Source organism: Podarcis gaigeae (assembly GCF_964106915.1).
Source record: "Podarcis gaigeae genome assembly, chromosome: 15".
In the NCBI taxonomy this organism is placed as follows: domain Eukaryota; kingdom Metazoa; phylum Chordata; class Lepidosauria; order Squamata; family Lacertidae; genus Podarcis; species Podarcis gaigeae.
In genome coordinates, this window is record NC_139692.1 from 893,748 (window position 1) to 910,840 (window position 17,093).

A 17,093-nucleotide genomic window follows, 5' to 3' on the forward strand; every position below is an offset into this window, starting at 1 on the left:
AAAAAAAACCAGGCACAGGGCAAATACCTTAAGTATACCTTTAAAGCAACAGTGCTCTTTTCCTCTCCGCTCAGCTCCCCGAAAAGCTCCTTCTCCACACACCCCACGCGTGCTCCTTGTCCCTTGCATGCTTTTCCTTCCCTCCCCACTTAAAACGTGGTTTCAAAGCACAGATCCACATGGATCCTCAGGATTTTTGCACTGGGTCACCCCAAATTCACCATCAGATCACAGCATGTCCATGGCTACAGCCTGCACCAAAAAACAGACACGCACCCACTGTTTCGTGGGGCCGCAATGGCGCAAAAACGTGCTTACAAAGCATGGATCCACATGGATCCTCAGGATTTTTGCATTGGGCTACCCCAAACTCACCGTCAGATCACATGTCTGTGGCCACAGCATGAACCACAAAAATCATACATCCATTGTTTCATTTAGAATATTTTTTTCTTGTTTTCCTCCTCTAAAAACTATGTGCGTGTTATGGTCAGGTGCGTGTTATAGAGCGAAAAATACGGTACCGACCAATTTCTTTGTTGAATGTGGTTTATAAAATATTTGCAAATATTTTGGCTACAAGATTGAAGAAGGTTTTGAATAAGCACATACATAAAGATCAATCAGGCTTCCTACCTGAGAGGCATATGAAAGATAATGTTCGGAACACAGTGGATGTGTTGGAAAGATTAGAGGTAAAAAGGAAAACTAAAGCAATGTTAATGTTTATTGATTCAGAGAAAGCCTTTGATAATGTTTCTTGGAGCTTTATGAAGCAGAACTTACGTAATATGGGGGTCGGTCAAAACTTTTAAAATGGTATTAATGCAATTTACTTTGAGCAGAAAGCAAAAATTATAATTAACAATGTGGTCTCACAAGAAATTAGGATTGAAAAGGGAACCAGGCAAGGGTGCCCACTTTCCCCCCCTGATTTTATTTCTGTCCTAGAGGTGCTGTTGAACATGATAAGGAAGGATGAGGAAGTTAAAGGCATAGTAACTAAACAATATAAGTTAAAAGTCTTTGCTGATGATTTGGTATTGACTTTACAGGACCCTGAGATCAGTGCAATCAAGCACTGAAGATAATTCAAGAGTTCAGACAAGTTGCAGGTTTCAAATTGAATAAGAATAAAACTAAAGTTTTAGAGAAAAAATTAACGATACATGAATAACTTAATTTAGAGGAAACCACAGGGCTGAAGTTTGTGAAAAAGGTGAAATATCTGGGTGTAAATATGATTGCAAAAAAAATGAATTTGTATAAAGACAACTAAGAAAAGTTATTGAAAGATATCAAAATAATTTGGATATCTGGACAAGGTTGAAACTATCTTTGTTGAGCTGAATTTCTGTGATAAAGATGAATGTATTGCCTAAGGTGATATTTTTGTTCCAAGTACTTCCTATCATTGATAATTTGAATTGTTTTAAGGAATGGCAAAAGAATCATAGAGTTGGAAGAGACCACAAGGGCCATCGAGTCCAACCCCCTGTCAAGCAGGAAACACCATCAGAGCACTCCTGACATATGGTTGTCAAGCCTCTGCTTAAAGACCTCCAAAGAAAGAGACTCCACCACACTCCTTGGCAGCAAATTCCACTGTTGAACAGATCTTACTGTCAGGAAGTTCTTCCTAATGTTAAGGTGGAATCTTCTTTCTTGTAGTTTGGATCCATTGCTCCGTGTCCGCTTCTCTGGAGCAGCAGAAAACAACCTTTCTCCCTCCTCTATGTGACATCATTTTATATATTTGAACATGGCTATCATATCACCCCTTAACCTCCTCTTCTCCAGGCTAAACATGCCCAGCTCCCTTAGCCGTTCCTCATAAGGCATCGTTTCCAGGCCTTTGACCATTTTGGTTGCCCTCCTCTGGACATGTTCCAGTTTGTCAGTGTCCTTCTTGAACTGTGGTGCCCAGAACTGGACACAGTACTCCAGGTGAGGTCTGACCAGAGCAGAATACAGTGGCACTATTACTTCCCTTGATCTAAATGCTATACTCCTATTGATGCAGCCCAGAATTGCATTGGCTTTTTTAGCTGCCGCGTCACACTGTTGGCTCATGTCAAGTTTGTGGTCAACAAAGACTCCTAGATCCTTTTCACATGTACTGCTCTCAAGCCAGGTGTCACCCATCTTGTATTTGTGCCTCTCATTTTTTTTGCCCAAGTGCAATACTTTACATTTCTCCCTGTTAAAATTCATCTTGTTTGTTTTGGCTCAGTTCTCTAATCTGTCAAGGTCGTTTTGAAGTGTGATCCTGTCCTCTGGGGTGTTAGCCACCCCTCCCAGTTTGGTGTCATCTGCAAATTTGATCAGGATGCCCTTGAGTCCATCATCCAAGTCGTTGATAAAGATGTTGAATAAGACTGGGCCCAAGACAGAACCCTGTGGCACCCCACTAGTCACTCTTCTCCAGGATCAAGAGGAACCATTGATGAGCACCCTTTGGGTTCGGTCAGTCAGCCAGTTACATATCCACTGAGTGGTAGCATAGTCAAGACCGCATTTTACCAGCTTCTTTACAAGAATATCATGGGGCACCTTGTCAAATGCCTTGCTGAAATCAAGGTAGGCTACATCCACTGCATTCCCTTCATCTACCAGGCTTGTAATTCTGTCAAAAAATGAGATCAGGTTAGTCTGACATGACTTATTTTTCAGAAATCCATGCTGACTATTGGTGATCACAGCATTCCTTTCTAGGTGCTCACAGACTGTTTGCTTAATGATCTGCTCCAGAATCTTCCCTGGTATTGATGTCAGACTGACTGGGCGGTAATTATTTGGGTCCTCTCTTTTCCCCTTTTTGAAAATAGGGACAACATTTGCCCTCCTCCAGTCTGCCGGGACTTTGCCTGTTCTCCAGGAATTCTCAAAGATGCCTGCCAGTGGTTCTGAGATCACATCTGCCAGTTCTTTTAATACTCTTGGATGCAGTTCATCTGGCCCTGGAGACTTGAATACATCTAAGCTAGCCAAGTATTCTTGTACTATCTCCTTAGTTATTCTGGGCTGTGTTTCCTCTGTTGAATCATTTGCTCCAAATTCTTCAGGTCGGGCATTGTTTTCTTTATCGGAGAAGACTGAGGCAAAGAAGGCATTGAGAAGTTCAGCCCTTTCTGTGTCCCCTGTTTGCATTTCACCATCTTCTCCGCTGAGTGACCCCACTGTTTCTTTGTTCTTCCTTTTGCTACGAACATACCCATAAAAGCCTTTTTTGTTGCTTTTAACCTCTCTAGCAAGCCTGAGTTCATTCTGTGCTTTAGCTTTTCTGACTTTGTGTCTACACGTGCTGGCTATTTGTTTGAATTCCTCTTTGGTGGTTTCTCCCCCTTTTCCATTTTTTGTACACATCCTTTTTAAATCTTAACTCAGTTAAAAGTTCTTTAGATAGCCACCTTGGCTTCTTTAGGCACCTTCCATGTTTCCGTCTCATTGGTATTGCCTGAAGTTGTGCTTTTACTATCTCCCTCTTAACAAACTTCCAGCCATCATGAACTCCCTTTCCTTTTAGTATTACTGTCCATGGGATCTCACCCAACACTTCCCTAAGTTTTATGAGGTCTGCTTTCTTAAAGTCAAGAAATTGAGTCCTAGTATGCTTGGCTGCTCCTTTCCGCTGTATAGTAAACTTCAGAAGAGCATGATCACTCGCGCCTAATGATCCTTCCACTTCTACCCCACTAACCAGGTCATCAACATTGGTTAGGACCAGATCTAAAATGGCGGTTCCTCTTGTTGTTTCACCCACTTTCTGGACAACGAAGTTGTCTGCAAGGCCAGTGAGGAATCTGTTTGACCTTATGCTCTTGGCTGAGTTTGACATCCAACAAATATCCGGGTCATTGAAGTCCCCCATTACTACTATCTCCCTTCCTTTTGCATGCTTCACCATCTGTTACAGGAAGGCATCATCTATGTCCTCCGTTTGGCTTGGGTATCTATAGTAAACTCCCACAATGAGGTCACTGTTATTCTTCTCTCCCTTAATTTTGACCCAAATGCTCTCACTTTGGCTTTGAGGTTCTAAATCTTGGATCTCTTCACAGGTATACACATCCCTGACATATAACGCCACTCCTCCTCCTGTCTTGTCTGGTCTGTTTCTCTGAAATAGATTGTATCCCTCCATTATTACATTCCAATCATGAGACTTATCCCACCAGGTTTCAGTGATGCCTATTATGTCATATTTAGTTTGCTGTACCAAGAGCTCAAGCTCATCTTGTTTATTTCCCATGCTTTGCGCATTAGTGTACAGACATTGAAGTCCATTAATCATTCCCCCGTGTCTCTTATTTAAGGATTTTTTCCTCCCACCACTAGGTCTGCGTGCTGTTTGCTCCATTTGGTCTATGACATTTGGATGATCATCTTCATCAATTGATAGACTCCTACCTTCAAGAGCACTATCTTCCTCCCTCACATTAGTCAGTTTAAAGCCCTCCTGATGAGGTTTCTGATATTTTTGGCAAAAACATTCCTCCCAACCGTTGTGAGGTGCAGCCCATCACTTGCCAGAAGTCCATCTTCAAGAAACTGCAGTCCGTGATCTAAGAATCCAAACCGTTCCTCTTTACACCATTTGCGAAGCCAGCTGTTCACTTCCACTATTTTTCCCTCTCTCCCTGGGCCACGTCGTTCAACTGGGAGGACAGATGAGATGACAATTTGTGCATTTAATTGCTTCAATTTCCTGCCCAGAGCCTTGTAGTCTCTTTTGATCTTCTGGAGGCTATTGCTTGCCGTGTCATTGGTTCCCACATGAACCAAGAGGAAGGGGTATTTGTCAGTGGGTTTTACGATTCCTTGCAGTCATTCAGTTACATCTTGGATCTTAGCCCCGGGGAGACAGCAGGTATTATCTAAATTTATCTAAAGGTATTATCTAAATTTATCTAAAGGTATTATCTAAATTTATCTAAAGGTACTATCTAAATTTATCTAGCAGGAGGGGAAACCCAGAATTAAGTTTAAATTATTAACAGATGTGAAAGAGAGAGGGGACTCCTCCCTGCCAGACTTAAGGATCTATTTTGAAGCTGCAGCCTTTTGTTGGTTGAAAAAATTGTGTTTATTGGAAGATACAGATGTTCTAAATTTGGAAGGTTTTGATAATGTATTTGGCTGGCATGCATATTTATGGTATGACAAGATAAAAGCCCACAAAGGATTTAAAAACCATATAATTAGAAAATCTTCATACAATGTTTGGATAAGATACAGGGATCTGTTAGAAAGGAAAACACCCAGGTGGATATCACCATTGGAATCTAAGACCCATAAAAGGTTGAATATGAAAGATATGTGGTTGAAGTATAATGATATTTTGATGGAAGTAGGGGAGCAATTTGGATTAAAATCTTATGATCAGTTGAAAGATAAATTAGATGATTGGTTCCAGTACATCCAGATAAATGAAGTGTTGAAAATGGATAAGAAAATCAGTTCTCAAACAGAGAAATCCAAACTGGAAACGGAATTACAAGACACAAAAATAAAAAACCTATCTAATATGTATAATTTATTGCTGGAATGGCATACGAAAGATTAACAAGTGAAATCTGTGATGATGGAATGGGCTAGGGATGTGGGGCACAATCTTATGATGGTGGACTGGGAGAAATTGTGGAAAAAAGGAATCCAATTTACAGCTTGTAATGTATTAAGAGAAAATCTGATGAAAATGATGTACAGGTGGTATTTAACACCAGTGAAGTTAGCAAAAATGTGTCATACTCATGATAATAAATGCTGGAAATGTAAAGAAAAAGAAGGAACCTTTTACCACATGTGGTGGACGTGCCCCAAGGTAAAAGACTTCTGGGAAAGGATTTATAATGAATTGAAAAAAGTGTTGAAAAACACATTTATTAAAAAAACCAGAAAACTTTTTACTTGCTATAGTGTGTGTGTGTGGGGGGGGTGAAATCCCCAAAAAGGACCTTACTTTTTTTCTGTATGCCACAACAGCTGCGAGAATATTACTAGCGAAGAATTGGAAGAAACAAGATTTACCAACTATTGAAGAATGGCAGATGAAGATGATGGACTATATGGAACTTGCCAAACTGACTGGGAGACTCCAGGACCAGAGAGAAGAGATGGTGGAAGAAGATTGGAAGAAGTTTAAAGAATATTTTTTAAAAAATGTTAATATTTAAATCTTAGAATAGCTTTGGAAGTGGATAGGGTTAGAAGAAAGATGATAGTGTATTTTATAAGTGATAAAATGTGAAGTTTAGAAAAATAAGGATATGACAAGAATTTGTATTGTTTGTTTTCTCTGTTTGTGTTTTTTATGTTATAAAATGAATTTAAAAAATCCGAACACTGTCTTCATTATTTAAGTGACTTAAATTAACATACCCAAAACACACACTCCAGAAACCACCAACGAGCCTTACATGGTTGACATCCTGATGCCCCCCCCCCCCCCGTGCAGCTCTTACCTCCTCTCTGATCAGAGTCAGAACTGCCATCTTATCGGATTCACTGAGGCAAATCGCATCTAGGGGGCTTTCAGCACTCCCTGGCGTCTCATGGGGTGCAGTTCCAGAGGCCTTTTCCCCAGAGGATAGTTCAGAACTTCCCTGTGGAAAGAAGGACTGCATCAAGACAAAAACCAGCCATCCCTTTCGAACTGGGAAAGTTATTCCTGAACTTGCTACCCCGATTCCAGTGGTCCAAAAAAGAGTTCCAAGGAGATGGATACTTTGGAGAGTGCAACTTTGGATACAATCCAGAATTTATAAACCACATATACATTTCAAGGAAATGGAAAAAGATATAATAAAAACAACTATTTAAAAGGACACCAAAAATAGAATACAATTTAAAACACAAACATAAAATTGAGACCCACAGCAGAGAGCCCTAGCCATCCATCTGGGAAAGGTTGTTGGAACAAAAATGTCTTCAATTGTTTCTGGAAAGTGATGATGGGGGGCAAATCTGTGGGTCTTTGAAGTCTAAAATCCTGTGGAAAGTCTGAGGAGGAGGGGGAAATGTCAAAGGAGGGGGAAGGGCTCTGGCCAGGCAAACTGGGCTTAGGAAAAAGAAGCAGCAAAGATGGCCAGGGCAGCACCAAGGTGCTGATACATCAACCATATAGGGCTGTATCTAACTCTACAATTCGAATTCTAAAATGAGGTTCAAGCCCTGTATGAGGAAACTGCCTATTCCTGCATTGCAGAGGTTGGACTAGATGATCCTCAGAGTCCCTTCCAACTGTACAATTCTTGAGTGTGGTCTTGTCCTTTGCCTCAGGCAGCAAAATGTCATAAGCTGGCCCTGCTGTTTGGGACCACATGAACTCCCCATCTCTAAAAGAGGTTTGAGATATAATGAATACCCCCCACCCCTGGAGATGTGTTACTATCTTATGCAACTTCTTTTGGTGCTTCCAGGGTAATTTCTGAAGCTGCTCTTTCACATTTCACACTTAACTTTTGTGTACTTTGCTCTCCACTCCACCCCAAAGTCCTGCACAAAAGCATCAACCTTAAAAAGGCAGCTGTCAACAAAATTAGCCAGGTGCGTGTACATTCCAAAATGTGTGCAACTGTATCCACTTGCATAATTCAACCTGCTACCTGAGGTGAGCTCCCCTGAACTCAATGTAACTTACATCCAAGTAAGCACAGAATCATAGAACCGTAGAGTTGGACCCCGAGGGTCATCTAGTCCAACCCCCTGCAACGCAGAAATCTCAGCTAAAGCAGCCATGGCAGACGACCATGTATAGGATTACAGTGGTACCTTGGTTCTCAAATGTAATCCTTCCAGAAGTCTGTTTGACTTCAGGAATGTTCGAAAACCAAGGTCAGCTTCTGATTGGCGCAGACACCTTGGAAACAATAGCCGACAGCCGCATCGAATGTTTGGCTTCCGAAAAAAGTTCGCAAACCTGAACACTTACTTCCAAGTTTGCGGCATTTGGGTTCTGATTTGTTCATCAACTAAGCCGTATGAGAACCAAGGTTCCACTGTACACTGTTATTCTGAGTTTCAGAATCCAAGAACTAATGTGATGGAAGTGTGCAGTGGGTGGGCGGTCCTTGGCTACGTCTCCCTTGGTACCTGCCTACATCTCCTTTGCGTTCTCTCCACAGAGGACTCCAGGGAAAGAAACATGATGTCAGTATCCCTGCTCTTGCCACTATACTACTTGCAAAGTAGGTTAAAAACAAAAGAAAACCTGAACATCACAGCCTCAGAGTCTAATAAATTGAGCATGTTCATGCAACTTTTTGCAGCATTCATTTTAAACACAATGACACACCTTTTGGTTGCAAAATTTGGAGAGAGGCTGCTGCAAAGTAAAAACCAGCCCTGATCCGTCCCAGAAGGAAGTGGCATGATTCATTTTAAATCTGCCCTTTTCTATCCTTTCTCTCCCCCTCCCCTCTATATGCTTACAATACCATAATGCCACTTTAAACAGCCACATCCTCCCCAAAAATTCTGGGAGCTGCAGCTGAGAGCTGTTGGGAGACCCCCATTCAACCAACCATTTAACAATCAATCATTCATCATAGGGAACTTTGGGAGTAGTAGCTCAGGGAGGGGAATGGGGGTTTCTAACAACTCTCAGCACCTTTAACAAACTGCAGCCCCCAAAATTCTTTGTGGAGGAAGCCACAAATGTTTAAAGTGGTGTCACAGCACTTTAAATGTATGGGGTGGATGTTGCTGCCAAGAGGCCTTTATTCCAGCCAAGGGCTCTCTCAGCAGAGCTGCCAACAGAGGCCCTTGGAGACACAGCTCGTCTCCCACATCCCTTCGTAGCAAACTTTGAAGATAGCACCCATGTTCACATTCTGCACATGTGGGGCAGGGGCTTACAGCCCACATCCACAGCACACAGAGGCTCTCTAGTTCAATCCTTGCATCTCCAGGTCACACTGGGACTGTCCCTATGCGAGACCCTGGAGAGGCAAAACTGAGCTCCAGGGAGCAACGGCTGTGACTTTGCATAAGGAAGCTTCCTACACGCAATCCCAACAAAAACTGCCCGCCTCGTAGTACTGTAAGATTGAGGGAAGGGGAGAAGCTCCCCCCTCCACACACTGCAGTTCCCATGAAATCCCAACTCCCAACTAGTATTACATTTTTTAGAAACTGCAGGTGTAGCTACCAAGTGCCCTTTATAGCATCATGCATAGTTTGGCTCTAAGGCAAAGTCAGAGAAATCATGCATGCATGTACACTCACACAACAAAGAAGAAACCAGAGGTCCTTCCCAGGCAGGATTCACTAGCCAGCAATGCCACCTGTGGCTGTTCCGTGCTTCAGCAGAAACAACCCCACATATATTCAAAAGTAAGGGAGGGGTGAAAGAGCCCTTGCTGCAAGGCATTCAGGTGAAGAGCAAGATCCACGGCTTCTACGGGTGCACCCACTGCATTTCTTTGCTCAATGGAGGGCAGAAACTGCTCTTGTGCTTACCAAGGGATCCCCAGGGTTGCCCCTCTCTGCCACCTTGCTCAACGATGTGTCCTTCTCAAAACCTAAAACAGAAGAAAGAAGTGGGTCACACACTGGTTGCTGGAGTCTCAGTGGTGATGACTGGAAGAAGAAAGTGGAAGCCCTTTTCTCTGAGTCGAGACTCTCCTGCCCTCCCACCCAACCCCTATTTTTAAGACTATGGGATGCCAAAGTTGCACCTGGAAGATTTTCCCCCTGTGCTTCCTTGCATCGGCTCAGAGGAAGATAGCTCATCCCAGGTTCGGCTATTTGAGCATGCAGCTCAGTCTTATCTGCTCTGGCTGGCAGTGGCTCTCCAGGGCAGTGGTGGCTGGTGCCCGCTGTGACTGATGGGGGTGGAAAAAAGGGGCCCAACTCTAGGGGGAACCAGAGCAGTCACCAAGGGCAGATCTACACTTGTCATTTATAACGTTAAAATGTGTTATTAAAATGTGACACCAGAGGGCGCTGCACACCAGCAAGCCAAAAGCAGTGGGAAACTGCTATTAAGCAGTTTTCTACATTATTTTTCAATACGTTTAGGAGATCAGTGTAGATCCAGCCCAGATCCTAGGCAGGTGCCTTATATCCGGCCAGAATACTTGTCCGTCCAGTCCACTGCTGTCTACTCTGATTGGCAGTGTCTCTTCAGGGTCCCAGGCAGAGAAGGCTCTTTCCTATCACCTAATCTACCTGTGCCTCTTAAGTGGAGACTCCTGGGATTGAACCTGGAGCTTTCAGTATGGAAAGCATGTGCTCGCTCAGTGAGCTGGGGACCTCCCTGCTTCATCCCTGCACTTGATTCTTTTATTAGTTGGCAGCTCAACAACTGAGCGTCTATCTCATCTCGGTCAGATGTGAAACACTTGTGGAGATCCTGGATGACATGAAAGGACCAGCTGAGCTGTTAGATCTGGGATGGTTTTCTGATGTTTTTCACAAATGGCTCAATGACCGAGGATGGGAAGGACAGACACCTTCTCCAGCTGGGCAATTTTGCAAAATGGACAACCTGGGAAACTGCCTAAAGAGATCCTGGGAGGCCACCTGAATGTCCCTGGCAATGCCAAGACCCTACAGAAGGGAAAGGGCTGGGATCCAACAGACCTTTTCTCTGGCAGTCACTGGGTGTGCACGGCACTGCCCATCCTTCACATTTTAGATGTTGAGAAGCGCTTCCTCACATTCTTCCTTCAGAATTACAGCCCCCCTTTTTGATGTACATCTGCTGTGTGTATAAAGCAAGAATGTGGCTGCTGGAAACATTTGGAAGTGCTTGCAGCATGCAAATCTAAGCCCCAGAGAACCAAGATTAGCTGTGCTATGCAAGCCTGCATGCAGCTTCCTGTAATGTGTGAAGCAGCCCTTCGGATCAATGTCAGAGGAGAGAAAGGTTGGGGGATGCTCGACAATGAGGAAGCCAAGAGTGCTGCATAATTGGTTACAATAAAATGCTTGGTCGGAATCCCAGATCAGTCATAAAGCCTGACCTTGAACCAAGCCATTCACCCTCTGCAGGTAACCTGAGACACCTCCATGTCAATGGGATGTGGTGCTCCAGATGTTGTGAGACTTCCCATCTCCATCTGCTGCAGCCAGCTGGGCCAATGAAGTACAAGGTCTGAGTGGCTGGATGCCTCTGAATACCAGTCGCTGGGGAACAAGAGTAGGAAAGAGCATTTGCCCTCTTCTCCTGCTTGGGACGCGGGTGGCGCTGTGGGTTAAAGCTTCAGCGCCTAGGACTTGCCGATCGAAAGGTCGGTGGTTCAAATCCCCGCTGCGGGGTGCGCTCCCGCTGCTCGGTCCCAGCGCCTGCCAACCTAGCAGTTCGAAAGCACCCCCGGGTGCAAGTAGATAAATAGGGACCGCTTACCAGCGGGAAGGTAAACGGCGTTCCGTGTGCAGCTCTGGCTCGCCAGAGCAGCGATGTCACGCTGGCCACGTGACCCGGAAGTGTCTCCGGACAGCGCTGGCCCCTGGCCTCTTAAGTGAGATGGGTGCACAACCCCAGAGTCTGGCAAGACTGGCCCGTACGGGCAGGGGTACCTTTACCTTTACCTTTACCTGCTTGGGGTGGGCTTCTGCAAGAGGCGTCTGGGTGGCATGTTGGGAATGGGATGCTGGACAGATCTAGCCAGGCTCTTCTTGTGCCTTTAAGATCTGAATAACACATGGATGTGCAGGGATGGGGGAAGGAAACAATCCATCGCTCTTGTGCAGCTCCATTCATTTCAATGAGGCATGCACAGGAAAACTTCATTGCACATCATAGCACATGTCGACTAGCAGAATAGAAAGGGGGGGGGGCTTGCTGCTTAGCATTTCTGCTTCAGATAGTAAGATTTTGTGTGAATTCCTTCACATGCAAAAACTAACATTGAAAAATTGCAGAAAATAAGAAGTGCCAGAATAGGGTGACTTAGTTTTTGTTCTTCTCTGTTCTCCCTTCCTTGTTGTTACTGCTTTGCAGGAAAAACAGCTGTCATTTTGCTCCACTCCATGAAATGGGGCATCACACCCTGTGGAGATTTGCATGTGGTTCTTAGCAGCAGCTGTTTTCTCTCCCCAGAATAACAAGAATTCAAGCATCATAATAGCCAAAGCTGATTGAAACAAGTTTCATGTGTTTTCTTCTATTCTTATCAGCTAGGCCAAAAAATGCCATCTCCAGTTGCCTCAGAATGCTCCTCAAGCCCCTTGGACTCAGCCATGGGGCTTTGGCCTTTGGGGATCTGCTAAAGCATTCAAGACTGTGTATTTGCAGGGAACCCTTTTCATACTGGCCTGGTTCACAAATAACGCTAAGCCATGGTTTGTTTAGCTGAAGTGAGGTTTGCGTGAATGTCTGAACCCAAAACAAAAAAATTCCTTCCAGTAGCACCTTTAAAGACCAACTAAGTTAGTTCTTGGTATGAGCTTTTGTGTGCATGCACACTTCTTCAGATACACACTGAACCCAGAATAGCAGACTAACTAGGGGTTGTTTTCTGACAACAAAATCAGGTTGTGAAGCCAAGGTCAGTTGTGGGCTTACAAACTGTGGCATGTTTTAACTATGATTTGGCATCATGATCATTATCTAGACTATTTCTATACTACTTAATATATAAAAATACCTCTAGGTGGTGTATAAGCAACTAAAATAGCAACAATAAATATAAAATGACACATAATGTTGTTGTTGTTGTTGTTTAGTCGTTTAGTCGTGTCCGACTCTTCGTGACCACATGGACCAGAGAACGCCAGGCACCTCTGTCCTCCACTGCCTCCCGCAGTTTGGTCAAACTCATGCTGGTAACCTCGAAAACACTATCCAACCATCTCGTCCTCTGCCGTCCCCTTCTCCTTGTGCCCTCCATCTTTCCCAACATCAGGGTCATCTCCAGGGAGTCTTCTCTTCTCATGAGGTGGCCAAAGTACTGGAGCCTCAGCTTCACAATCTGTCCTTCCAGTGAGCACTCAGGGTTGATTTCCTTCAGTATGGAGAGGTTTGATCTTCTTGCAGTCCATGGGACTCTCAAGAGTCTCCTCCAGCACCATAATTCAAAAGCATCAATTCTTCGGCGATCAGCCTTCTTTATGGTCCAGCTCTCACTTCCATACATCACTACTGGGAAAACCATAGCTTTAACTATACGAACCTTTGTTGGCAAGGTGATGTCTCTACTTCTCAAGATGCTGTCTAGGCCTGTCATTGCCCTTCTCCCAAGAAGCAGGCGTCTTTTAATTTCGTGGCTGCTGTCACCATCTGCAGTGATCATTGAGCCCAAGAAAGTAAAATCTCTCACTACCTCCATTTCTTCCCCTTCTATTTGCCAGGAGGTGATGGGACCAGTGGCCATGATCTTCTTTTTTTGATGTTGAGCTTCAGACCATATTTTGCGCTCTCCTCTTTCACCCTCATTAAAATATTCTTTAATTCCTCCTCACTTTCTGCCATCAAGGTTGTGTCATCTGCATATCTGAGGTTGTTGATATTTCTTCCGGCAATCTTAATTCCGGCTAGGGATTCATCCAGCCCAGCCTTTCGCATGATGAATTCTGCATATAAGTTAAATAAGCAGGGAGACAAAATACAGCCTTGTCGTACTCCTGTCCCAATTTTGAACCAATCAGTTGTTCCATATCCAGTTCTAACTGTAGCTTCTTGTCCCACATAGAGATTTCTCAGGAGACAGAAGAGGTGATCTGGCACTCCCATTTCTTTAAGAACTTGCCATAGTTTGCCGTGGTCGACACAGTCAAAGGCTTTTGCATAGTCAATGAAGCAGAAGTAGATGTCTTTCTGGAACTCTCTAGCTTTCTCCATAATCCAGCGCATGTTTGCAATTTGGTCTCTGGTTCCTTTGCCTCTTCTAAATCCAGCTTGCACTTCTGGGAGTTCTCGGTCCACATACTGCTTGAGCCTTCCTTGTAGAATTTTAAGCATAACCTTGCTAGCGTGTGAAATGAGTGCAATTGTGCGGTAGTTGGAGCATTCTTTGGCACTGCCCTTCTTTGGGATTGGGATGTAGACTGATCTTCTCTAATCTTCTGGCCACTGCTGAGTTTTCCAAACTTGCTGGCATATTGAGTGTAGCACCTTAACAGCATCATCTTTTAAAATTTTAAATAGTTCAGCTGGAATCCCATCTCTTCCACTGGCCTTGTTATTTGCAGTGCTTTCTAAGGCCCATTTGACTTCACTTTCCAGGATGTCTGGCTCAAGGTCAGCAACCACACTACCTGGGGTATACGAGACATCCATTTCTTTCTGGTATAATTCCTCTGTGTATTCTTGCCACCTCTTCTTGATGTCTTCTGCTTCTGTTAGGTCCTTTCCACTTTTGTCCTTTATTATGGAAATCTTTGTACAAAATGTTCCTTTCATATCTCCAATTTTCTTGAACAGATCTCTGGTTCTTCCCATTCTATTGCTTTCCTCTATTTCTTTGCATTGCTCGTTTAAGAAGGCCTTCTTGTCTCTCCTTGCTATTCTTTGGAAATCTGCATTCAATTTCCTGTATCTTTCACCATCTCCCTCGCATTTTGCTTGCCTTCTCTCCCCCGCTATTTGTAAGGCCTCATTGGACAGCCACTTTGCTTTCTTGCATTTCCTTTTCATTGGGATGGTTTTCGTTGCTGCCTCCTGTATAATGTTACGAGCCTCCATCCATAGTTCTTCAGGCATTCTGTCCACCAAATCTAAATCCTTAAACCTGTTCCTCACTTCCACTGTGTATTCATAAGGGATTTGACTTAGATTGCATCTTACCGGCCCAGTGGTTTTTCCTACTTTCTTCAGTTTAAGCTTGAATTTTGCTATAAGAAGCTGATGATCTGAGCCACAGTCAGCTCCAGGTCTTGTTTTTGCTGACTGTATAGAGCTTCTCCATCTTTGGCTGCAGAGAATATAATCAATCTGATTTCGATGCTGCCCATCTGGTGATGTCCATGTGTAGAGTCGTCTCTTGTGTTGTTGGAAAAGCGTGTTTGTGATGACCAGCTTGTTCTCTTGGCAGAACTCTATTAGCCTTTGCCCTGCTTCGTTTTGATCTCCAAGGCCAAACTTGCCAGTTGTTCCTTTTATCTCTTGATTCCCCACTTTAGCATTCCAGTCCCCTATAATGAGAAGAACATCCTTCTTTGGTGTCACTTCTATAAGGTCTTGTAAGTCTTCATAGAATTGGTCAATTTCAGTTTCTTCAGCACCAGTAGTTGGTGCATAAACTTGGATTACTGTGATGTTAAAAGGTCTGCCTTGGATTCGTATCGAGATCATTCTATCATTTTTGAGATTGCATCCCAGTACAGCTTTCGCCACTCTTTTGTTGACTATGAGGGCCACTCCATTTCTTTTATGGGTTTCTTGCCCACAGTAGTAGATATGATGGTCATCCGAACTGAATTCACCCATTCCCGTCCATTTTAGTTCACTGATGCCCAGGATGTCAATATTTATTCTTGCCATCTCATTTTTGACCACATCCAACTTACCCAGGTTCATGGTTCTTACATTCCAGGTTCCTATGCAATATTTTTCTTTACAGCATTGGACTTTCCTTTCGCTTCTTACATATAGACAGATATCTATTTCTCCTCCTCCTGACACACCTTGCTCAACATGTCTCAGCCTCCTGGCTCCCACTGAGGGCCCAAACTCCCAAATCACCCCTGAGATCTCACAACAAAGAAGGTTCCTGGAACCCGCTGGCCGCACTTGAGTCTTTCACATGAGGCTTGCTTTTATGGGCAGACACCGAGGATGATGGCGCCTCCTCAGGCCTCCCACAGCTGGAGGCCAGTCACCCAGTTCCAGGTAACAGCAGGTTTGATTGGGCAAGTGTCTCAGGGGAGCCAAAGGGTGGCTAATAGGCCACCACTCTCCCCCCCCCGCCAGCTCCTTCTCTGGCCTTTAGACTGCCCATCTCTCCTCTCCCACACCCAACAACTTTGCTTAACCAAGGGTTGCATTGGAACTCACCAAGCTACAGGGGATGGGGCTGGAGCCGCAGAACCAAGCTGTGGCTTGTTTGCTCATTTGCAAGACAAGCTATATGGGCCTGAGATCTCCTTTTCAAATACCCTACCAAATGGTGCTTCCCCTCCTACACACTGACTTGGATTCATAAGAAACAGGAAGCCAAACTGTGGCTTAATGTGAACAAGCTGGTGCATGGGGTGAAATTTGCAGCTGACTTGCTCTGCAACCAGGAGCTATGCCATGGTTTTGCTCTGCGCTTTATGCAAACCGAAGCTTGTGGTTTGTCTCACTCAGGACATACTATGAACCCAAGAACCAACCTTGGCTATAGCTTGTGGGTCGTATTTTTGCTTAGTGGGCCATGTGAACTGAGGCTTATGGTTTGTCTCACGCGAAACAAACTGCAGCCAAATTTTGTCCTGGGTTATCACTCATAGTTTGTTTCAAGCAAGCCAACCCACAAGCTAACAAGAGTTTTTTCAAAGCATTAATTCTATCCTGCAACAACAACAAAAGATCCCTCCGCTTTGGAACACACTTTTAAAAGAAAAGCCTGACTGGCTCTTCAGATTCCTTTTAATGGAATAACATTTTAAAGAAATGACTGAAGGAACTGATATTATAGTTTGAAATCTTGTTTATTCTGCTATATTTTACTCCAAGAAGACCCATTTATCCTAAATAGAACCCAATAAGGCAGACATGTATGTACAATATATATATTTTTTAATGTGATCACATTGAGATCCCAAGATGAATTTTTGCAAGTAACTCTTAGAAATATGGTGTAATCAATACATTACTTAGGAAATTTTTAATCATATTAATTTTTAATGACTTTTTAAATTTTGAAACTTAAATTTAGAATTCAAAGCAAGCCCATCGTGTGACATATCGTATTAAAGCCCATGAAGATCTGAAGAGATTAGTATTTTTAGTTTTGAATATCACAATTCTGGGCTGAGCTTTAAAGGTTTTTATGTAGCATGGCAAGGCCAAAATTGTCCATTTTTTGAAATTCCCTCATAACTAAAAACAGGATGAGATAAAAAATTAAAAACTGAGACCTGGGACCTTCTCTTAGACTACTTTTAGGAAACTGAAACTGAAAGCAGTATGAAATGGTAAGATAAAAGATGGTAAGATAAAA

At 43.6% G+C, this 17,093-nt stretch overlaps 1 protein-coding gene across 8 annotated transcripts in view; it reads right to left on the reverse strand.

Moving 5' to 3' along the window:
• TACC1 (transforming acidic coiled-coil containing protein 1) overlaps positions 1–17,093 on the reverse strand; it is a 110,425-nt gene that overhangs the window by 21,759 nt on the left and 71,573 nt on the right. For all 8 annotated transcript variants that reach the window (XM_083713498.1, XM_083713496.1, XM_083713497.1 and 5 more), the window contains 2 exons: positions 9,463–9,524; positions 6,465–6,605 (listed from right to left, as the gene is read on the reverse strand). In XM_083713498.1, coding sequence (XP_083569624.1) covers positions 6,465–6,605; positions 9,463–9,524 — 203 coding nt within the window. The remainder of the gene's footprint in view (positions 1–6,464; positions 6,606–9,462; positions 9,525–17,093) is intronic.